The 22,638-nt window shown below is 40.7% G+C and overlaps 1 protein-coding gene and 1 long non-coding RNA gene across 3 annotated transcripts in view; one reads left to right on the forward strand and one right to left on the reverse strand.

Annotated features, from left to right (window-relative positions):
• THOC2 (THO complex 2) overlaps nucleotides 1–9,423 on the forward strand; it is a 272,468-nt gene extending 263,045 nt beyond the window's left edge. For both annotated transcript variants that reach the window (XM_030209899.1, XM_030209900.1), the window contains exons 38-39: nucleotides 3,728–3,775; nucleotides 8,588–9,423. In XM_030209899.1, coding sequence (XP_030065759.1) covers nucleotides 3,728–3,755 — 28 coding nt within the window. In that variant the 3' untranslated portion in view covers nucleotides 3,756–3,775; nucleotides 8,588–9,423. The remainder of the gene's footprint in view (nucleotides 1–3,727; nucleotides 3,776–8,587) is intronic.
• LOC115474441 lies at nucleotides 5,678–7,717 on the reverse strand. Its single transcript, XR_003942859.1, has 2 exons — nucleotides 7,315–7,717; nucleotides 5,678–6,733 (listed from the first exon to the last, which is right to left on the reverse strand). It is a non-coding gene; the product is annotated as an uncharacterized LOC115474441 (long non-coding RNA).
• Nucleotides 9,424–22,638: the final 13,215 nt, after the last annotated feature.

Raw genomic sequence — 22,638 nt, forward strand, 5'->3', positions numbered from 1 at the left:
TCCGCTGCTTCTTTATCTTCCTTGATCGCCCCTTTTACCCTCGGTCATCCAGCAGCCCAACCGATTCTTTTGCTGGCTTCCTGCTTTTAATATACCGAAAAAACATTTTTGCTATGTTTTTTTGCCTCTAATGCTATCTTTTTTTTTTGTAATCCCTCTTGGCCTTCTTTATCTGCGCCTTGCGTTTGCTTTGACATTTCTTATGCTGGTGCTTGTTATTTTCAGATGGTTCCTTCCATTTTCTGAAGGCGTTTCTTTTAGTCCTAATAGCTTCCTTCACCTCACTTTTCAACCATGCCAGCTGTCTTTTGGACTTCCGTCTTTCTTTTCTAATTTGCGGAATATGTTTGGCCTGTGCCTCCAGGATGGTATTTTTGAACAGCGTCCATTCCTGTTGTACAGTTTTTACCCTCTCAGTTGCCCCCCTAAGTTTTTTTTTATTTTTTTTTATCCGTTCTTCTTGTTTTAACATTGTCTCCTTTTTTTTTTTTTTAAGTTAAACGCTAACGTATTTGACTTCCTGTGTATAGTTACTTCAAGGTTGATATCAAAACTGATCATATTATGATCACGGTTATGAAGCGGCCCCAGTACCATAACGTCCCTCACCAGATCATGCGCTCCATTAAGGACCAAGTCTAGAATTTTTCCTTCTCTCTTCGGCTCCTGCACCAGCTGCTCCATAAAGCTGTCCTTGATTTCATCAAGGAATTGTACCTCTCTAGCGTGTCCTGATGTTAAATTTACCCAGTCTATATTTGGATAATTGAAGTCACTCATTATTATCACATTGCCCATTGTGTTTGCGTCTCTGATTTCTTTATCATTTCTGCGTCTACCTGCTCATCCTGGCGAGGTGGACGGTAGTACACTCCTATCACCGTCCTTTTCCCTTTTATACATGGAATTTCAACCCACAATGATTCAAAGGTGTGATTTGTGTCCTGCTGAATTTGTAATCTATCTGAGTCAAGGCTCTCGTTAATACACAATGCTATCCCTCCACCAGTCCGGTCCACCCTATCACTACGATATACCTTGTACCCCGGTATGACAGTGTCCCACTGATTTTCCTCCTTCCACCAGGTCTCAGTAATGCCTATTATATCCAATTTTTAATTTAGTGCAATATATTCCAACTCTCCCATCTTATTTCTTAGATTCCTAGCATTTGCATATAGACATTTCAGAGTATGTTTGCTGTTCCTATTTGCATGATGCTTAGTACTTGACACTATTGATTTGCCATCTTTTGTCTGATCTTTAGTTGTATTTAAGGGCACCTGGCCTACCACGGTGTGTTGTGCAACCTCACTATCCAGAAACCCTATCTTTCCTGTTTGTGAGGTATCCTTGCAAGATACCTTATCCCGAACCATGCGCTTTTGAGTGACTGTCGGCCTTCCCCCCATTTCTAGTTTAAAAGCTGCTCTATCTCCTTTTTAAATGCCGATGCCAGCAGCCTGGTCCCACCCTGGTTAAGGTGGAGCCCATCCTTTCCTGCATGAATGTCAGTTCTGCCCCTAGTGTGCCACAACATTACATAAGAGCTTCTTTTATTGATAAATATATTTAAAAAATTAACTAAAAATGATGGAAACAAACTGCTAGAATGGCTATTCTGAAAATATTTGCAAAATACAGTATTTTAAATTGCCAGAACTCCTGTTAATGATGATTTTTGTGTATACTTCCAGTGGTGTCTGGGGGGCTGCATAAAATACAGTGATGGGCTGCATAGGTTGCCCACCCCTGGTCTAGGAGGATGGAGTACCAGAAAGCTAGGGCCAGAAAACAAGAGGTTAAACTCCTATTCAAATCACAGCAGTGGGGGGTATTCCTGATGTGCCTGGGATGACTCCAGGAGCCAGGATGGAAAGTAGGAGATGACTAGTGAATTGAAATAAATAGGAAACCCTGTTCACAGTGCATGATGGGCCAAAGAGTTTTAAATTTTGAATACTATAACACAGGAAGGTAGTGATGTTGAGACAGCAAGGGGGAGACATTTGTTTTGCATTACAAAGTAGTTTGATAGAGGTATTCTGCACAAGCTGGAGCTACTTTGTTTGACAGTGGTACCCCTGCCAGCAAGGCATTACAGTAGACCAAGGCATGTAGCAGATTCTTCCCAATGTGCATCACTTTGCATTTGTCCACATTAAATTTGTCTTTCATTTGGATGCCCAGTCTTCCAGTTTTCACAGTCCCACATGTGTTTTAACAGCCTTGAATAGTTTTGTATCATCTGCAAATCTAATCTCCTAACTTGTCGTTCTGATTTCCATATCTCTCTATATAAAAGACAACACCAACGTTCTATGAAGCCTCCAGCCGGAAGTGTGAAGGGGGCGAGATATCCGGTTTACCTATGAGTGTCTGCCCCGCCCTCTCTGTAACACAGTCCGTGAAGGAAAACAGCAGAGCACGAAATCAAATCGCTGGCTCTGTAACAGTGAAGGACTCAGAGGGGGGGAGGGGAGAGAGGCCAGAGGGCAGGGAAACACACACTCCCACATGCACACAGAAGAAAACATTGCTAGCCCCCGTTTCATTTGCATCAGAAACGGGGCTTTTTTACTAGTATTTTATAAATATGTTAAATAGCATAAACAAAATATTCCACCCATTTGCATTGTAATTGTCAGTTTCCTTAAAATACAAGCTTACTAGAAGTCCTGAATGGGTGAGTGTACACAACTTGGTAGAACTTGAAACTGGCAAGATCATTTTAAGTTTGTGTCACGCATTACTGATTGTTAGTACAAGCTACCCTCATTATTCATGAGGAACAGTAGTGAGGCTGTAGTTTTATTTATTTATTTTGGAAGCAGAATCAAACAGTGGAGAGAGAAAAGGAGAATTACTTCCTTAATCTGTCTTGTAAAAACCCTGGGTGGAACAAGCACGTTTTAAAAAATGTGTGTGTTTCTCTGAAATGTGGCAGAACCCAACTGTGAAATTGTTTTTTTTGACATGTATTCCCTATGGAAGATGGAGAACACACATATAAGGTCCCTTTTACAATGCGTTGGTAAGCCCAATGCAGGCCTACTGCACGCTAACCCGGAACTACTGCTGGCCCAACTCCGCTGCTGATGGTAGTTCTGCCTCTAAGTGTGTGCCATTTCTGTCGTGCTGGAATTTTTTTTTTATTGTATAGCTCGGCGCTAACCCAGCAATAATCGGGTATCACTGCACGCTGCCCGGTTACTGCTGGGTTCCTGCCGGAGCCCTTATCACCCCTTTATTGGGTGGCAGTAAGTGCTTCCCCCCACATGGGCACGCGGTAAGTGTAATCTTTTCTTTTAGGGGCTTTTTACCTTCTACTTTTTACTAGGTGTGCAGGAAAAGCGGCCCCCACCGCTACCATAGGGCCATTTTTCTTGCAGCTTAATAAAAGGACCCCATAGATTGTGAAATCGCCATTTACACATGTATTTGACCTATGTAGCAACCTCCTGGAATATCTTCGTTTCATGCACAAAGTGAATTTTTTTTTGCCATTAGTAAATATGTTGACAACTTAAGTACAGGCTTGTATTGTCGAAGCAGAAAAAGAAATTCTGCATAGTAATTAAATCATGAATAAACAGTGCTGTGGGTAAAGTGCAAGGAAAATTGCCCTAATGTGGATTGCTTTTTTTTTTTTTTTAAATATTTTAAGATATTCTCTTGCAAGAAAACTCTGACTATAGAAGTATTTATTCCTTAACGTTTTGCTTACCCATAAATCTTCAGATAAGCACAGATAATAAAGAATAATACAATCAAGGTAATGTGTCTTTTTTCCTCTTCTATGTTGTTTGAATGCTTCATGAGTATCAAACATGTAAATGGCAAGTGAACGACTCACCTGCAAATGCGCAGTAGAGACTTCCCTCTCTGTCCCGCCCTCGCGTCAAGACGTGATGACATCAGAGGGCGGAACAGAGAGGGAAATGGAGTCGGACGCTGCTGCTGGAGCCTGGAAACGAACATCGCGCGCACCAACCTCCACCCTCCCCCCCCCCATCCCCGCCTCCGCTCCCGCCCCCCTCCGTATCGGGCCCCCTGCACTGACCTGACAGCGCCTCTCACCTCTGTGTGGAATCGCTGCAGGCAGCCCGGCACGGAGGGGGGAGGGAGTCTGACAGATCAAACCTGCTTCTAATGAATACAAATTTCTCCCTGCATGTTATACTTAAAATATATATATATGCCTAGTCATCTGGCTGACACACACATGATTGATCCTGGTCTTTTAGCTTGCCATAGCATGAGTTAATCTGTTATCTTAATAGTGCACATCTTCTTAGGGACTGGTTAGGACTTGCCCTTGTGACCTCTGTGCTCTCCACCCAGGCTGGGGGTGTAGCAAGACCTTGCTTTCCTATCTTATTTTGAGCAGATGGGTTTGGTCTTCAATCAGGGCTAGCAGTAAGCAAGGGTATGCATGGCAGGGGGCACCAACATTTGAGGGGTGCCAGAAACTGCTGATGCTTTGCTTACCCGTTGCGCTTCACTGGCTGCTGCTGTCACACACTACAGCCCTCCCAAGTCCTACCTTGAACGGCCCGCCCTGGTGATGTAGTGGCCTCTACGTCTGTGGGGGCAGAAAAGAATCTCGCTCTTTCCTGCCCGCTGCCACTACTCTGTCTCTGCTCTTCTCTTCTGCGCTGCTGTTGTGTTTTAAAAATGGCTGCCGAGGCTTTGGCAGTCTAAGCAGCCATTTTGAAAACATGAGCGGCACCAGGAATGATTTGGGTTCTTACCTGCCCCTGAAGAAGTCACTAGACAGCTAAGGCCCTTCAGGGTAGGACCAGGGAGGGCTTTAGTGTGTGGGAGGGGGCGGTAACTGCAGTGTTGGTGGTGGGTTTGTAGTATGCAGGAGGTGGCGGTGGCAACTGCGGTGGTGGGAGGGGGCTGCGGGCATGTTTTAGCACAGTATAAGTCACACTCATCACAAGGACAAAAGAAAACCAATGGACTGCATTAGGGGCTTATAGCCCATTTAGTTATGTTTAAATAATTGAGAAATCTGCATGAAAGAAATTTTTTTTTTATTTTGACTTATGAAAACCATTTGTCCATGAAGCATGCTCAAAACAGAATAATCCATTTGTACAAAAGAGATGAGGTGAAGATGTGATTCCATGTGCCCCTAATGAAAGGAAAGTTTAATTTAAATTGAATTTAATTTCACAGTATATTCCTCCCCAAGGCAGATTACACCAGTTAAGATGAACCCATCAGTAAACAGGATATCCTCACTGAAATTTGGCCAAGTATTACTGTATTGCATAGAACAGTATAGAAAAATGAGCACAAAATACAGACTTTATTAGTGCTGTTTTTACCAGCTACAATAATTGTTTAAGCGGTTTTAGTGAATTTTATTTCATGGTATTTATATCTACATATGGGAAGCTTTCAAATAAATTACAAAGCTGTCAAATAAGTAAAAAAAAATGTATTTGTTCTCCACCTTTTTCATAGAAAGATTTGCATTCACTACCTCTTTGATATACAGATCTCTCTCATGCATATTCATTGTGGATATCCTAAAGATCTGACTGACTGGGGTGCCTCCAGGATTAGGTTTGGAAATTGCTGAACTAATATATACTTCTACTTATACTGATTTGTTAGTTAATCCTTGGGGGGGGGGGGGGGGGGCAGAAATCCTCCCAGGAGGTTTTTGTTTTGTTCTTTTGCCTCTTTGGGCACATGCTTGCCTTGCATGGAAGCGGTTATGCATACCCTGCAGCTTGCTAAACTATTAGTGGTTTGCTTGCTGACTTTGGCAAACATTGGAGGGTCTTTAAAGTACACTAGCATTTTTAGTTCACGCTAAATGTCGAGGTGTCCATAGGAATATAATGGGTGTCTCAGTGTTTAGCGCCAGCTGATTTTTAGCGTAAGCTTAAAATGTTAGCACATCTCAGTAAAAGACCCTCATTGTTTCTTGAGAGTGAGAGTTCTAGAGGATTTGTGAAATCAGTTCAGATTACTGGTGGAGCATATGAGAATTTGGAGACAAGAGCGTGGACAGGTGTTTTGGATCTTTGCTTTTGGAGCATGCTGGGTATGTGTGTTCTGCTCTTTTCTATAGGAGACTAATGTCAACAGTGATTTTGCTGGTCTGGAAAGGAATAGTGAAGCTCATGCATAAGTAATGACACAGCTAATGCATTCCATAGTACTGGGTGGACGTAAAAAGCCTCATTAAACATCAATTTTTGCCCTATTTGACTTTCTGTGCAATGTCTCCCCCAGCTAATAAAGGGCAAATGTTTTTATTCACTGGTGTGTTTGAAAAGACATTCATGTCTGACGCCTTTCTGGTTGCAAAATCCAAGAGTCATCATCTGTGTGATTAAGATTTCATTTTGTTTGGGAGCAGTCAACCAGAAGTCCAAATTGTACATCTTTGCTGATCCCTTGGCACTGCAGTGAATGTTGTTCCCAGCACAAAGTCTGTTGCAGCTGTTCACGAGGTTTTTTTTTTAGGTTGGTCAGCATATTTCTGCATCAGTAGATACATCAGCAAATAATTGTTGGCTATTCCCAATTGGTGTTCAGTTTTTGTTTTTTGCATGAGACTTGAAGAGGGTAATTTTATAACAGGGTAAGAAGGTACCATTTTTAAAAAATTTTTTAAAGCCTATTTTTATAAAGCCACATGGGTACCTATGGGGCCCAATTTTGAAAGAGTACAAAATTCCATAGGTTAATATGTAACTTTGTAAACCTATGTTCTTTATTTTATTTTATTTTTTTTTAATGCTTTTAGAATTATTTACAAGCCATATACAAACTTGTACAGGTAATTCGGATCCATATTTTTATACAATAGAATAAGTTCAAAATAATTATATTATCCTTGTTAGACCACAATAACTAAGATCACGTAAAAAAGGAAATTTAACAGGAGAGGTCTTTAACAGGAAAAAACAAAACAAAGCACTATATAGCTTAGCACACATCTATCCATTCTAACTATTATCTCAGCTTTGATACTAACCAGCAGTCAATTTCTTAATTTTAACAAATTCACTAAGATGTTCAGGTTGGAAAAATACATATTTTATCCCTAGGTACTTAACCACACACTTACAAGGATAATTAAGGTAAAAGAATGCCCCCAAGGCTAAAGTTTCAGCCCTAAGAGAAAGAAAAGCTTTCCTTCTCTCTTGTGTAGATTTAGTTACATCCGGGAACATCCATACCTTCTTGCCTAGGAAAAGTACATTTGCGTTTCTAAAATATAATCGTTTAAGCGCTTCCAAGTCCTGCTCAAACACAAAAGATACTAATAAAGTCCATCTTAACCTATGTTCTTTAAAACTACACCGCTATATGTCTCTCTAAAATATGAGGGGTAAACTGTCAGAAATTGTGGCTAGATTCAAACTGCAGATATTATACAAGCTCATGGGCTGATGTAAAAGTATGCACGTACAATCTGCACAGCCCTACATATTTTTTAAAAAGAGTGTATATTTTGTGATTCCACCTAAACTCCACTCTAGAACATTTCTACATCTGTGTCACTTAAAAAGATATAGCACTGTTCTGTCACCATGCATATTATGCATATGTCCTCTAGGGTAATTTTATAAAAGCTCTTTTATGCACAGAAAGAGGTTATAAAATTACACCCTAAATGTTATTAAGAACTTGGGGGTGTGTTTACTAAGGTGCATTAGCATTTGTAGCGAGCCCTTAAATTTAAGGTGTGTTAAACGCTAACGCGCCTATAAAAATGATTAGTAGTAGTAGTAGTACATTTCTATGGGTGCGTTAGTGTTTAGCGCGCGTAAACCATTTACGCGCGTTAAAAACACTAATGAGCCCATAGCACACCTTAGTAAACATAGGCGTTAGTGTCCTTCATGTTTGTTGTCTCTGCTTTTGGTGTCATTAGGTCCATGATAGAGTTAACTGCATTTTTGCTTGTAGTTAATTTTTTATATATATATATATATATATGATTTGATTAGTGTCCCAGAGCTAGTTTCATTACTACAGTGAGATGTGCAAAGAAAATCCAGTTCTCAACATTAAGCAGTTAGACAGTTTAATTTTTAAAACTTGTTGTCCCATCATGTTACCATGTAATTGCATTTTCTTTTCCTTTTGGAGACTGGCACTGCATTTTTTCTTGGTAGAATTTAATATTTTGATGTATAGAAAGCTGCACTACTGCTACTTATCCTTTCTATATCACTAATAGATGTATACAGCGCTGTACACAAACCTTACTCAACAGAGCTTACAGTCTATTTAATTAAAGACTAATAATGGGTTACGGAACTACATTTATTATGCACAAAAGCAAGCAAATAAGTAAAATGGTGTTGTCATTCTGCTCTGTAATAAAATAGAGAGGACAAAAAGATCATTTGTATGCACATTCTGAAGTGGTCTTGCGGTTGAAATTTGGAATTCTGTAGCATGAAAATCTTTATAAATAACTCCCTATTGATTTTTCTTAATTAGTATTAATTAGGTAGCGTATAATTGTTGTGATTAGGTAGTATTAATATAACCTGGGTGCAAATCTGTGTAAGTGTTGCTACTAATACTTTTCATTATGTTTTAGGTGAAAATTCTATTGGAAAAATAACCAGCTGTGACCACATTTCTATTTTAACTGAACATAGATTGCACAGAATGAAGAGGACCCATCTGTATCTCCTTAAATTATTCATTTCTCTGCATTTATTTTTCCCGTTCTGAGAATTAAATGTTAAGTTGTGCATTATTGTATTTTAACTTGTTGCTTAGTTTCTTAGACATTTATTTTCAGTACATGGCTGAAAGTGTTTCCTATGCCATAATTTTTTAGCACAATGTGCTGCAGTGAATTGCCATAGTGCAAATGAGGTTACTACATATGTACAGAGTTCCATATTAGGTTACCTAAATACTGCCTGGGATTTATTACAACTTCAAAATCTGAAATGCATTCTTTTTAATGTCAAAAACCATAAATAAACATTTATTGAATTTTTTTTTTAATTCACCTCATTTAAACTCAGTTTTTTATTTATTACTTGACCTGTTCCTGACATGAGTGGCAAATATGCATGGGAGCACTGTCTTCAGGCAATGCCTAGGACTTATTTGTATAAGATACATACAGCATTAAAGACCCATAAAGTGGGGAGTGGGCATAGAAAACTGAAGACTTCAGTGCTGAAATATCCCTCATCACACCTCTCTGTCTGTTGTGACTTTCTTTTAAGTGAGCTAAAGGAAAAAAAAAAAAACGTCCATGAAACGGAAAGAATTAGGGTACAATTATACAGCTGCAGGAGCTTTGTATCGCCGAACTATAGTCTGAAAGTTTCAAAATGACTTTTTTAAAGAAATTTTTATCTGCTGAATCTACCAGTGTAACCTTTTTTTTTTCTAAATAAACAGTAGTTTTCTGAATGGGTCGTAAATCATTGTGTGTGTTGTGCCTTATTCAATGACTATGGCTGAGATGGATTCTTGCAAGATTTAATAGCACAAAGTTGAGTTTAAAATGATGTAAACAGTAGGAAGGTTAGCTGGTGGCCAACCTTGCCATCTCAAATTGCCAAAATGTGAATTCAAGGAGCAGAATTGTTTTAAAATAAAGATGATAAACACTTTGTGGCCAAATTGTGCTATCTGCATGGCCTTTATGCCAGAGTTGCCTTTTCTGGAAATAAAACAGAAATGCACGATTGAAAGTATAGCTTCTAAACAGATTGACCTTTATCAATTTAGAGCAGTAAATTGGATATAGAGAAAACATTTCTTGCTAATGAGTAGAAAAATAGAGCACAAGGTAAACTTTGTATACTGGGTACTAACTGCTATTATGGTCTTTCAATATCAGCTGTTTAAAATCTGCTCATTAATGGACTGCTGCAATATACAAGTCCGGATCTTTCTTTTCCTTCTTTTGGACCAATCAGACTGCCTAATTTTTAAAGCTTACCTACAAGCGTGCATTTGTTGTTTATCTCAGTTGCCCAGAGACTGGAAGCAAGCCTTTCTTTTTTTTTTTTTTGGTCTTGAATGATTTTTATTAATCTTCCTGTCTCCAACTAACAAGCCCTTAAGTTCCGTTACATTGTTGTAGGCATTTCAATTCCTTAAGCTTTAAAAGTACATTATGGTAAATGATTGAATACCTTGGAAAGTGTGACCAAAGTTTAGGGCCTCTTTTACAAAGCTGTGCTGCCGGTTCTCGATGCATCAAATGATAGGAAGCCCAATCAATTCCTATGGGCTTCTTCTCATTTGGCGCACCGAGAATTGGCAGCGCAGCTTTGTAAAAGAAGCCCTTACTAACCCAGCACATAACAAGAAGTAAGCAATCACTTGACTGGTGTATAAGCTAACTTCAAAAACAAAACACAACAAAAAAATCTTTCCTCTGAGGACAAGAGGACTGTAAATTCTCACATATGAGTGACATCACTGATGGAGCCTGACACAGGAAACAGTACCTCAGCAACTTTTTTTTAGAAGCCTTTTAAGTAGGTTCACTGTGCATGTGCGACTATTTTTCACCTGCATGAGTTGCACAGGACCTTCTCAGTCTAAACTTGTTCATGGAACTGTTTTCTCACATAGTCATTTCAGCATGTAATTTGTCATATTTTTGTCTTTTTCAGCCTGTAAGTCTTGTCCCTGTTGTGTGGTTCAGTTTCATGAGTTCCCTCAAGTTTTATTTCTTTTTTTCCTGTTAGCTCAGTGTGGGCCACCAATAGGCCTTGAACTCCCAGCCAGGGAATTTTTGTCACTTTAAAGTTTAGTTTTTTGTGGCTGTTTTTCCAGATGGGGTGTTCCAAAAGAAGACTCCCAACTGCTTCAGTAATTATTTCCAGTTCAATAGGACTATATCCATTACGGATACTCATTCCTAGTTCCTACTTTGGGACGTGGCTATGATCTTGCTCATTTCATTCTCTGTTCACAGATGTCAGAGAGAGTTCATGGCAGAGAAAAGCAGTTTGTTGATAAGACTGGAACATGGACATTGGCATCGGAAACATCAACCTCCATGGGTCCAGAAGCAGCATTGGATACCTGAGGATGTATTGACACTGAGGATGTCTCTATTTATTTATTTATTTATTGCATTTGTATCCCACATTTTCCCACCTATTTGCGGGTTCAGTGTGGCTTACAATACATTGTGGATGATGGAAATACAATTTGTTACAACTCGGTTATGGATTACATTGTGAGGAATTATGCGAAGACAAAGTCAGAGTATCGTTGAGGGAATAGAACAATGGAAAGAAACAAGGGGAAACTGATAGGGCAACAAAACGGAATTCTCATCCCCCTTTAATTTTACCACATTTATAGCTTACTCACAGAATATGTTATACCGAATGTTCTCCTACTATTGAGAATTCCGAAGAGAATGTATTGATGCATTACTAACAGTGTGTGTGGACTTCATGTGTTTTGATCCTTTCAATAAATTTTATCAAAGAGATGAGTCTTCAATAATTTGCGGAAGTTGGTTAGTTCGTAGATCATTTTCAGGTTGCGTGGTAGTGTATTCCAGAATTGCGTGCTCATATAAGAAAAGGTTGATGCATGCAGCGCTTTGTATTTTATGCCTTTGCAATTAGGGAAGTGGAGGTTGAGGAAAGTTCGGGATGATCTTTTAGCTTTTCTGGGTGGTAGGTCTATTAAGTCAGACATGTAGGCTGGGGCTTCACCGTGAATGATTTTGTGGACTAATGTGCATACTTTAAAAGTAATGCGTTCCTTGAGTGGGAGCCAGTGTAGCTTCTCTCGTAAGGGTTTTGCATTTTTGTATTTTGGTTTTCCGAAGATGAGTCTGGCTGCTGTGTTCTGGGCTGTTTGAAGTTTCCTCAGTATTTGCTCTTTACAACCTGCGTATAGTGAGTTGCAGTAATCCAGATGGCTGAGTACGAGGGATTGCACTAGGCTGCGAAAGACGGATCTTGGGAAGAATGGTCTTATTCTTTTCAGTTTCCACATGCAGTAGAACATCTTTTTGGTTGTGTTGTTTGCATGAGTTTTAAGTGTTAGGTGGCGGTCCATAGTGACTCCAAGGATTTTTAAAGTTTCTGAGATTGGAAGGTTTAGTTTTGGTGTGTTTATAGCAGTAAATTCATTCGTGTTGTATTGGGAGGTGAGTATCAGGCATTGAGATTTTTCTGTGTTTAGTTTCAATCGAAATGCATTTGCCCAGGTGTTCATGATGTATAGACTTTGGTTGATTTCATTGAAGATTTCTTTAATGTCTTGTTTGAAAGGGATGTATATTGTTACATCATCGGCGTATATGTATGGGTTAAGGTTATGGTTTGATAGGAGTTTTGCCAAGGGGATCATCATTAGGTTGAAAATAGTTGGTGAGAGGGGTGATCCTTGCGGTACTCCACATTCAGGTGTCCATGTAGCAGACGTAGTTGAATTTGATGTGACTTGATATGAGCGCAGGGTTAGGAACCCCTTGAACCAGTTTAGGACATTTCCTTCGATGCCAAAATATTCAAGTATGTGTAATAGGATTCCGTGGTCAACCATATCAAAGGCATTTGACATGTCAAATTGTAGGAGGAGTATATTGTTGCCGGTTGCAATCATTTGTTTAAATTTAGTCATTAGGGTAATTAATACTGTTTCTGTGCTGTGGTTCGACCGGAATCCTGATTGGGCATCATGCAGTATTGAGAACTTGTTTAGATAGTTTGTGAGTTGTTTTGTTACCATCCATTCAGTTATTTTGGTTATTAGTGGTATAGATGCTACTGGTCTGTAATTGGTTATTTCGCTTGCGCTTTTCTTTGTATCAATCACCCTCAACATTGAACATTGGTAGAACCCACTGGGAACAGTAGTCTGATTCCTGGCCGAAGAAGAGGAAGTATTTGGCCTCAAGAAGTAAAATGTAGAACATCTGGCCAAGGCCTAGATATCTCAACATTGCTCCCCTTTGAATGTGGCACTAAGGCATTGAGATTGTTGTTGTCCTCACACTCTCAATGTGAGGACTGCTCATCCTTCATACCATCAGGGAAAGTGCAACAGCCTTCATAGACTCGAAAGCCTGGTTCTGATGCACTCCCAACTGACTCAGAACAAGGCCACACCTTTGTTAATGATAGCTTTTGAGGAGCAGAGAAATTCCACATTGTCAATGGCAGATGCAGTCCAGCTGATACTTGAGACCTTGTTCTGGCTGAAAGAGATGCTCCAGCCCAAAGGCTTGGAGAGGGTTTTAAAGTTGAGGTTGGCTACACTGGTCTCCATTTCCAGTGCTTCGGGAGAGGAAGCTTCAGCAGTGCACAGGGAAGCCTCAGCACCACTATTCAGTGGTAAAAGACAAAAACTCAAGAGTTTACCAACTGATTTCTTTTATGAGAGAGTCAGAAGGCTCCTGGGATTCTGATAAAGAACCAGGGAGCTGTACAGAGATGTCTAGTGGTCTCCTTTCAGATCCTTCCCCACATAAGGGACACAAATCCCCACCAGGGGAACTCTAATTGATTTTGTTCAGGAGATATCCCAGGCCATCCCTTTTCAGTTAGAGACAGGAGGAGCCCAGGACAGTGTAGGACAGTGCTTCCCAAGTCAGTCGGTCGGTCTTAGAGTACCCTTTGCCAGTCAGGTTTTCAGGATATCCACAATGAATATGCATGAAAGATTTGCATATATTGGAGGCAGGATATGCAAATCAGAAAAATCGAAATCTTTCCTGTTTCACAAATGAATACCGTCAAACTACTCCTAGCAATCTACTTCTTATCACTGATCCACCTAACACTAACCACCCCACTCGCAGAAAGTAACATCATACCCATACTACATAATCATCATAGACTGATCAGATACACCACACCTCATCAAAGTGACAACAACCTAAACAAAGGAAGAACACCAACATGCGGACAACCACAACAGAAGGGAAAGAAAGGTCCTAACAAACACTAACAAAGAAGTGACAACTAACAAAAATCCACACAACACCAAACATAGAAGACCCATACCAAAAAATTCAACTGGGTTACATCAACGCCAGATCTGTAGTAAACAAAACAACAATAGTAATAGACTGGATCTTGTCAGAAAACCTTGATCTACTTTTTATCAATGAAACCTGGATCCATGATCAAAAGGACCCTATAATCATAGACCTATGCCCTCCAGGATACAAAATCATACACTGGAAAAGAGAGGCGGAGGCATAGCACTAATCTTATCGATCCCACTTTACCACCGAAACCATTTTCGAGTCCATAACACCCCAACTTGAAATTGCCTCAATCAGAATCCATAAGAAAACCCTGCATGATCACTTGAACTGTGTCTTTATTACAATCAAAATGCAAGAAACTCAGTGTAGTTCAAATTATGGTTGCAACTCCCACTCAATGGACAAGCATATGGGGTGATTTTGTTGATTCAGTAATAAGCCTATCAGCTATAGTAGTAGTACTATGAAGTGCTTCTATTCTATCTATCACATGCTAATGCACTTTTCTTGTGGTTCTATATGCCTTAATTAGAATGTCCTGATCGTGAAAAACAAACATTGAAGCCAAAGACGCAGCAGCACTAGTTCTGACTTCCTAGCGCATGCAGGAAGGGCAGAGTTTTCCCCATTAGGCTTTTTTTTTTTTTTTAAACTTTGTTAAAGATCACCTAACAACAACATTCTTCAGATTGAATATTAAAGCTTAGCTTGTGATGACACACAGTTCAGCCTCACCTCCATACCAGTAGAGGACTGGAGAATCGTACAGTAATCCAGGCTGGTCAAGAATTCTACTAGTTGAAAGCTTCATCAAGCAGGATGAAAACTAAATCCAACAAAGAGTTCCATTTGAACTATAAAACTCTCAGCTCTAGGTGCCACTCCTCTCGGTCACTCCTTGTGCTCCAGTCCCAGGCTGCAGTTTCCCATGCCAGGCCCGTTCTACGCTTCACACCACGGCAACTGCAACCACATAGAGGCGGCGGTGGTGTCGGAGGCCTTCGTTCCCCAGGCCGGCGGGGAGGGAGCTGCCCGAACCGTTTCCCCGCCCCTTCTTGGTGCCAAGATGAGGCCTGCTAGGGGTGCGTCGCATGCGGGAACAGTGGCTGTGCGCCTTCTCTCTGTACCGTGCCCCTACACAGCAAAATGAGCGTGGTGGTGACTGCAACTTCGAGTTTACTTCCCTCTGAGAATGCACGCCTCAGTTTCTGACCACTCGAAGACCACTTGAAGTTCAGGGCTGGAGGTGAAAAGAGAGATCCCGCACCACATGCTCGTCTGTCCCAGCAGCTCGGTCGCACCAAGGTCCCTGTTTAGTAAACAGGGTCCTTAGTCTTTTGATAGGAAGTTTCTTGGGTAGTTTAAAATATAGTGCAACTCCACTTTTGAGAGAATCTCATAAGAACATAAGTGTTACCATACTGGGACAGATTGAAGGTCCATCAAGCCCAGCATCCTGTTTCCAACAGTGGCCAATCCAGGTTACAAGTACCTGGCAAGATCCCAAAACTGTATAATACATTGTATGCTGTTTATCCTAGAAATAAGCAATGGATTTCCCCTAAGTCCATTGTGATAGTGGCTTATGGACTTTTCTTCTAGGAAGCTATCCAAACCTTTTTTAAACCCCGCTAAGCTAACTGCTTTTACTACATTCTCTGGCAGTGAATTCCAGAGTTTAATTACATGTTGAGTGGGATAAACATAAAGGAATCCTGCTCAGAAGGAATGGATCCTAAAGAGCTTAGACGAGATTGGGTGGCAAAGCCGGTGGCGGGAGACGAAGGGTGCTGGGCAGACTTATACGGTCTGTGCCAGAGCCGGTGGTGGGAGGCGGGACTGGTGGTTTGGAGGCGGGGATAGTGCTGGGCAGACTTATACGGTCTGTGCCAGAACCAGTGGTGGGAGGCGGGGCTGGTGGTTGGGAGGCGGGGATAGTGCTGGGCAGACTTATACGGTCCGTGCCCTGAAAAGGACAGGTACAAATCAAGGTAAGGTATACACAAAAAGTAGCACATGTGAGTTTATCTTGTTGGGCAGACTGGATGGACCGTGCAGGTCTTTTTCTGCCGTCATCTACTATGTTACTATGAGTGAAGACACATTTTCTCTGATTCGTTTTAAATTTACTACTTTGTAGCTTCATTGCGTGCCCCCTAGTCCTAGTATTTTTGGAAAGCGTAAACAAGCAATTCACGTCTGCTCTTTATTTTATAGACCTTTTATCATATCTCCCCTCAGCCACCTTTTCTCCAAGCCGAAGAGCCCTACAAGCTCATTTTCAAAGCACTTAGCCTCCCAAAGTTCCATAGAAACCTATGGAACTTAGCCTCCCAAAGTGCTTTGAAAATATGCCTCCTAGACACTTTAGCTTTTCCTTATAGGGAAGTCGTCTCATCCCCTTTCTAATTTTTGTTGCCCTTCTCTGTAAGTTTTCTAATTCCACTATGGGGCTCATTTTCAAAAGAGAAAAATGTCCAAAAAGTGGCATAAATCTGCATTTGGACGTTTTTCTCACAAAAAGTCCAAATTGGTATTTTCAAAACCAATTTTTAGATGTTTTTTTCATTATATCCGTCAGAAGTGTGTTCAAATCACAAGGGGGGGGGGGGGGGTCATGTCAGTGGCATGTTAAGAGCGGGATCTGGGCATTCCTAACACTTGGACATTTTTCTGCCACAATGGAACAAAACAAAAATGTGCAGGGTTATGAAGTTGGACGTTTTGGTCTATACCTGTTAATGAATAAGCCACAAAAAAGTGCCCTAAATGATCAGATAACCACTGGAGGGAATCAGGGATGACCTCCTTTTATTCCCCCAGTGGTCACTAACCCCCTTCCATCCCCCCAAAATGTGATTTAAAATATTACTTTCCAGCCTCTGTGCTAGCCTCAGCATTACTGTTGGAAATGGGATACTGGGCTGCTAGATGGACCATTGGTCTGACCCCTTCTTAATGTCACATAACAGTGTATGATTAAGCTATGCTGTGGTTAAACTGTCAAACTTGAACAGGCCATAGTTGCCTTCATTTATTATGTTGTTATGTGGTTATGTCATGTACTTACCCAGCTGATGCAAGTTCTTTTTGAGCCATTAGATGCCTGCTATTTGAAGTACCTGATCTGGAAGGTCTTATTTTTGGTGGAGGTTACTTCATTGCACAGAGTTAGTGAGCTCCAGGCCCTAGTGACTGATCCATTAAGGTTTTTAAATAATAGAATGTTCTATGCATCCATCTGCAATTCCTGTCTAAACTTGTTTCAGATTTCCATCTTAAACAGTTAATATTTTTTTATTATTTATTTATTAGGATTTATTTACTGCCTTTTTGAAGGAATTCACTCAAGGTGGTGTACAGTAAGAATAGATCAAACATGAGCAGGAGGCAATTAGAGCAGTAAAAATATTCGAACAACAATACAAAGTATGGCATGGTATACTACTTGCAATGACAACACAATATGTACTAGAACATTATAATTGGTAGTGAAGGGTAAGGCAAAGTTGTAACATATAGATGAGTAAGAAAGTAGGAAGAATTAGAAAGTAAGGTGATTGATTTGAAGAAAGTTGTACGTGAGGCCAGAGAGATGGTTAAATATTATCTCAGCTAGGGTAGGAGTGTATAAACATGTCCCGCTGAAGTATGTGCAGCCCGAGTCAATCCTTTTGTGTGTTCTTCCAATCTTTTTTTCCCTAAACCTCATGCCTACAAAGAGGAAAGTGCACTGCACACTTTGAACTGCAAGAGAGTTTTGGCCTTCTATCTGGAACCAACTAAAGTCCATAGAAAGTCCACCCAGCTTTTGTTTCTTTTGATCCAAGTAGGATGGGGGGACTGCCATTGGCAATCACATACTTTCCAAGTGGCTAGTAGACTGCATTTCCTTCAGTTATGCCTAGGCTGGACTGACTCTGTCATGGCTCAAAATGTCAGATGTATGGCTGCTTCAGTAGCCCAGTTAAGATCGATCTTCATAGAGGAGATTTGCAGAACTGTGTCCTGGACATCTGTCCTTACAGTCACATCCCATTATTGCTTAAAACAGATACCAGAGGCTATAGATGTATATAACTTTATTAAAGGAGTAACTTATACCTACACAACACGTGCTAATGGTTAGCATGTACTAAAAATGGCACCTCTAGCATGGCTTACTAAATAGGGCCCATAGATTTATATATGAAAGACATGTACATTCAAAGGAATTTTTCCACTTAAATAAGCATTTAATGATGCTCATTAAAATGAACAAAGAATAATGAAAATATGAGAAAAAATAAAAAGGAAACTATTAAAACACCACATAAAAACAAATGCTTAAAAAAACTGCTGACCACTGCCGGATGAATATTGACCGGCAATTGTTTACATAAGTACATAAGTAATGCCATACTGGGAAAAGACCAAGGGTCCATCGAGCCCAGCATCCTGTCCACGACAGCGGCCAATCCAGGCCAAGGGCACCTGGCAAGCTTCCCAAACGTACAAACATTCTATACATGTTATTCCTGGAATTTTGGAGTTTTCCAAGTCCGTTTAGTAGCGGTTTATGGACTTGTCCTTTAGGAAACTGTCCAACCCCTTTTTAAACTCTGCTAAGCTAACCGCCTTCACCACTTTCTCCGGCAACGAATTCCAGAGTTTAATTACACGTTGGGTGAAGAAAAATTTTCTCCGATTTGTTTTAAATTTACTACACTGTAGTTTCATCGCATGCCCCCTAGTCCTAGTATTTTTGGAAAGCATGAACAGACGCTTCACATCCACCTGTTCCACTCCACTCATTATTTTATATACCTCTATCATGTCTCCCCTCAGCTGTCTCTTCTCCAAGCTATATAGCCCTAGCCTCCTTAGTCTTTCTTCATAGGGAAGTCGTCCCATCCCCGCTATCATTTTAGTCGCCCTTCGCTGCACCTTTTCCAATTCTACTATATCTTTCTTGAGATGCGGTGACCAGAATTGAACACAATACTCAAGGTGCGGTCGCACCATGGAGTGATACAACGGCATTATAACATCCTCACACCTGTTTTCCATACCTTTCCTGATAATACCCAACATTCTATTCGCTTTCTTAGCCGCAGCAGCACACCGAGCAGAAGGTTTCAGTGTGTTATCGACGACGACACCCAGATCCCTTTCTTGGTCCGTAACTCCTAACGTGGAACTTTGCATGACGTAGCTATAATTCGGGTTCTTTTTTCCCACATGCATCACCTTGCACTTGCTCACATTAAACATCATCTGCCATTTAGCCGCCCAGTCTCCCAGTCTCCTAAGGTCCTCTTGTAATTTTTCACAATCCTGTCGCGATTTAATGACTTTGAATAACTTTGTGTCATCAGCAAATTTAATTACCTCGCTAGTTACTCCCATCTCTAAATCATTTATAAATATATTAAAAAGCAGCGGTCCTAGCATGGACCCCTGAGGAACCCCACTAACTACCCTTCTCCATTGTGAATACTGCCCATTTAACCCCACTCTCTGTTTCCTATCCTTCAACCAGTTTTTAATCCACAATAGGACATTTCCTCCTATCCCATGACCCTCCAATTTCCTCTGTAGCCTTTCATGCGGTACCTTGTCAAACGCCTTTTGAAAATCCAGATACACAATATCAACCAGCTCCCCTTTGTCCACATGTTTGTTCACTCCTTCAAAGAATTGAAGTAAATTGGTCAGGCAAGATTTCCCCACACAAAAGCCATGCTGACTTGGTCTCAGTAATCCATGTCCTCGGATGTGCTCTGTAATTTTGTTTTTGATAATAGCCTCTACCATTTTCCCCGGCACCGACGTCAGACTCACCGGTCTATAATTTCCCGGATCTCCCCTGGAGCCTTTTTTAAAAATGGGCGTTACATTGGCCACCCTCCAATCTTCCGGTACCACGCTCGATTTTAAGGATAAGTTGCATATCACTAGCAGTAGCTCCACAAGCTCGTTTTTCAATTCTATCAGTACTCTAGGATGAATACCATCCGGTCCAGGAGATTTGCTACTCTTCAGTTTGCCGAACTGCCCCATTACGTCCTCCAGGTTTACCGTGAAGTCAGTAAGTTTCTCCGACTCGTCCGCTTGAAATACCATTTCCGACACCGGTATCCCACCCAAATCTTCCTCGGTGAAGACCGAAGCAAAGAATTCATTCAGTCTCTCCGCTACGTCTTTGTCTTCCTTGATCGCCCCTTTTACCTCTCGGTCATCCAGCGGCCCAACCGATTCTTTTGCCGGCTTCCTGCTTTTAATATACTGACCACTGCCGGATGAATATTGACCGGCAATTGTTTAAATGAAAAGAAAAGCCACAGTATTCTGAAATATGGCAGAGGGCATATTTTTCAAGTCTTTTATTCGTTTAAAGCTAATGACAATATTGCATTTAGGTACGAATGTCACTGTAAACTTGTGTTTAGAGTGAGACCACAGAACCATGATGTGCCCCTCATCTGTAAAGTCATATATCCTTGTATGCATCTACTACAAAATTCCGGTTTCAGTGAAGTGTGGCAGTTGAGTTAATCCACTTTAATACAAAAAAAGCTTTTGTTTTATTTTCTTTTATTTCTATTGGACTAACTTGACCAGAGGAAGAAGGTTCAAGCCTTTGAAAGCTAGTCAAAAAACGTATTATGTAGTTCAATAAAAAAAGGCATCACTTTTTAAAAAAAATGTATGTTCCAAAGAACATTGAGGGGCCCTTGAACAAAGGCGCACCAAAAAGTGGCCTGCGATAGTATGGGTGTGTGTTTTGGACGTTTGCGGGACCATTTCTCCACCATGTCTGGGAAAAGAAGGGTTTTTTTGAGGGGGGGGGGGGGAATGGACATGTGGCAAAACGCACATCTATTTACAGCCTGAGCCCTTAACGCCACCCCTTGACTTAGTGGTAAAGGCTCATGCATTACCTGCACAGTACCATCCAGCATGCACCAATTGCCAATTACCGCTGGAAATGCCCCCACGGTAGAAAATAGAAAATTATTTTGTACCGTGTGTTTTGGGTGCATGCTAAACTGGGAATTACCACCAGGCTCACATGCTAGCCGGGTGGTAATGCTGATTTGATGTGTGCTGGATGTGTGTAGGCCCTTATGTTCCTTTCTAAAAGGGCCCTTCAACGTGTTTGATTGTACCACAGAAAGGCAGTATATATCAAGAATCTGACAAATATAAATGTAAACATACTGTCTTACAGTGCTCTGTTTACAGAATGTATAGTAATTAGCACAATATTTTGAAAATAGAGTGCTTGCTGAAAATAAGATTCTGTTGGTGGGTCCTGTGAAAGAACATTTTTATACTGGATCCTGTAGCAGCTCAATCTCACTGGAAAAGTATATTTAAAGCAAATTCTGAAATTATTTTAGGTAGTGTCCCATAGTAAAATAGCATTCTTTATTGAAAAGTATGTGTGACTTTATACCTCTAAGTTTGGGGGCCTTTTACAAAGCCACGCTAGCATTTTTAGCTCATGGTAAAAATCAGCCCATTATGGGTGTCTCAGCGTTACTGCCAGCTGATTTTTACCACAAGTTAAAAATGCTAGCATGGCTTTGTAAAAGACTCCCTTTTTTAATATTCCTATAAGCCATAAAGATTCAATCAAGACAAAATACTATTTTAAAATAATATGCATACTCTGTACAAATGCTGTTTAATATTCTTTGTCAAATTTGTTCGTCTCAAACTTGGTTTTTGCCCATAATATATTAATTGAATTAGCATTTGCAGGGGCATGCTGCTTCTCAGTTCCAAAGATTATACAAATTACTTTAACATATAAATAGTGTTTTTTTAAAAGGGCTAATTCATACTAATTGAGCAGAATGTTTCAAATATTAACAGAAAATCATAAATGTGTAAATTAGGAATATTTGAGAAAGGTGAAAGGAGTCAATAATGGCTAACAAAACAGCTTGAAATCTAAAAAGAAAATGGATATATGGATAATACAGTAGGTTTTTTTTTTTTTTTTACATATTCTGGCTGTTTCTCCACCTCACTCCTTTAGGCTTCAAGCTCAGTCAGCACTATCCCTTGGGATGCCACTTCTTTATCTTCTGGTGATGAGGCTTATCTTCCATGCAGTAACTTCCCCAGTCTAGTCCAGCCATTGCAATAAGAGTTCTCAGGATAGAGGCCACAGTCTGCTACTCCTTCTGGAATCCACTAGGCACATGTCTTGATCTTGCCACTAGGTGCTGCTGTTGCATACTTGTTGAGATATTCTGTCCCACCATAGGCTGGGAGCTCTGCTTCTGTCCTCCCCAGCCTTGGCTGTACCAAGTTTCCAGGGCCGTGCCAACACAGTAAGCGGGGTAAGCACCGCAGGGGGGCACCGACCTCTGGAGGGCGCTGCCCAGGTCCGCTGACTTGCAAAATCTTTTACCTGAAGTTGTGATTCTCCTCTCTCCCCTGCCCTTCCCTTTCCACTTCAGGAAGTGAAGGCAGCCCAGCAGTGCTAACTGAGGCAGACATGCTCTGTTAAAGTTGCTTCAAAGTGTACAACCAGTGCTATATATGTCTTTGGTGTGGGAAGAACTCCTCATTCAGGGTGAGCTTGAACAACATTCAAATTAAAGAGAACAGGTTTGGAGGGAGGTGTGCAAGTGAGACTGGGGAGAAATAAA

The sequence above is a fragment of the Microcaecilia unicolor genome, chromosome 7 (assembly GCF_901765095.1).
Source record: "Microcaecilia unicolor chromosome 7, aMicUni1.1, whole genome shotgun sequence".
NCBI classification, from domain to species: domain Eukaryota; kingdom Metazoa; phylum Chordata; class Amphibia; order Gymnophiona; family Siphonopidae; genus Microcaecilia; species Microcaecilia unicolor.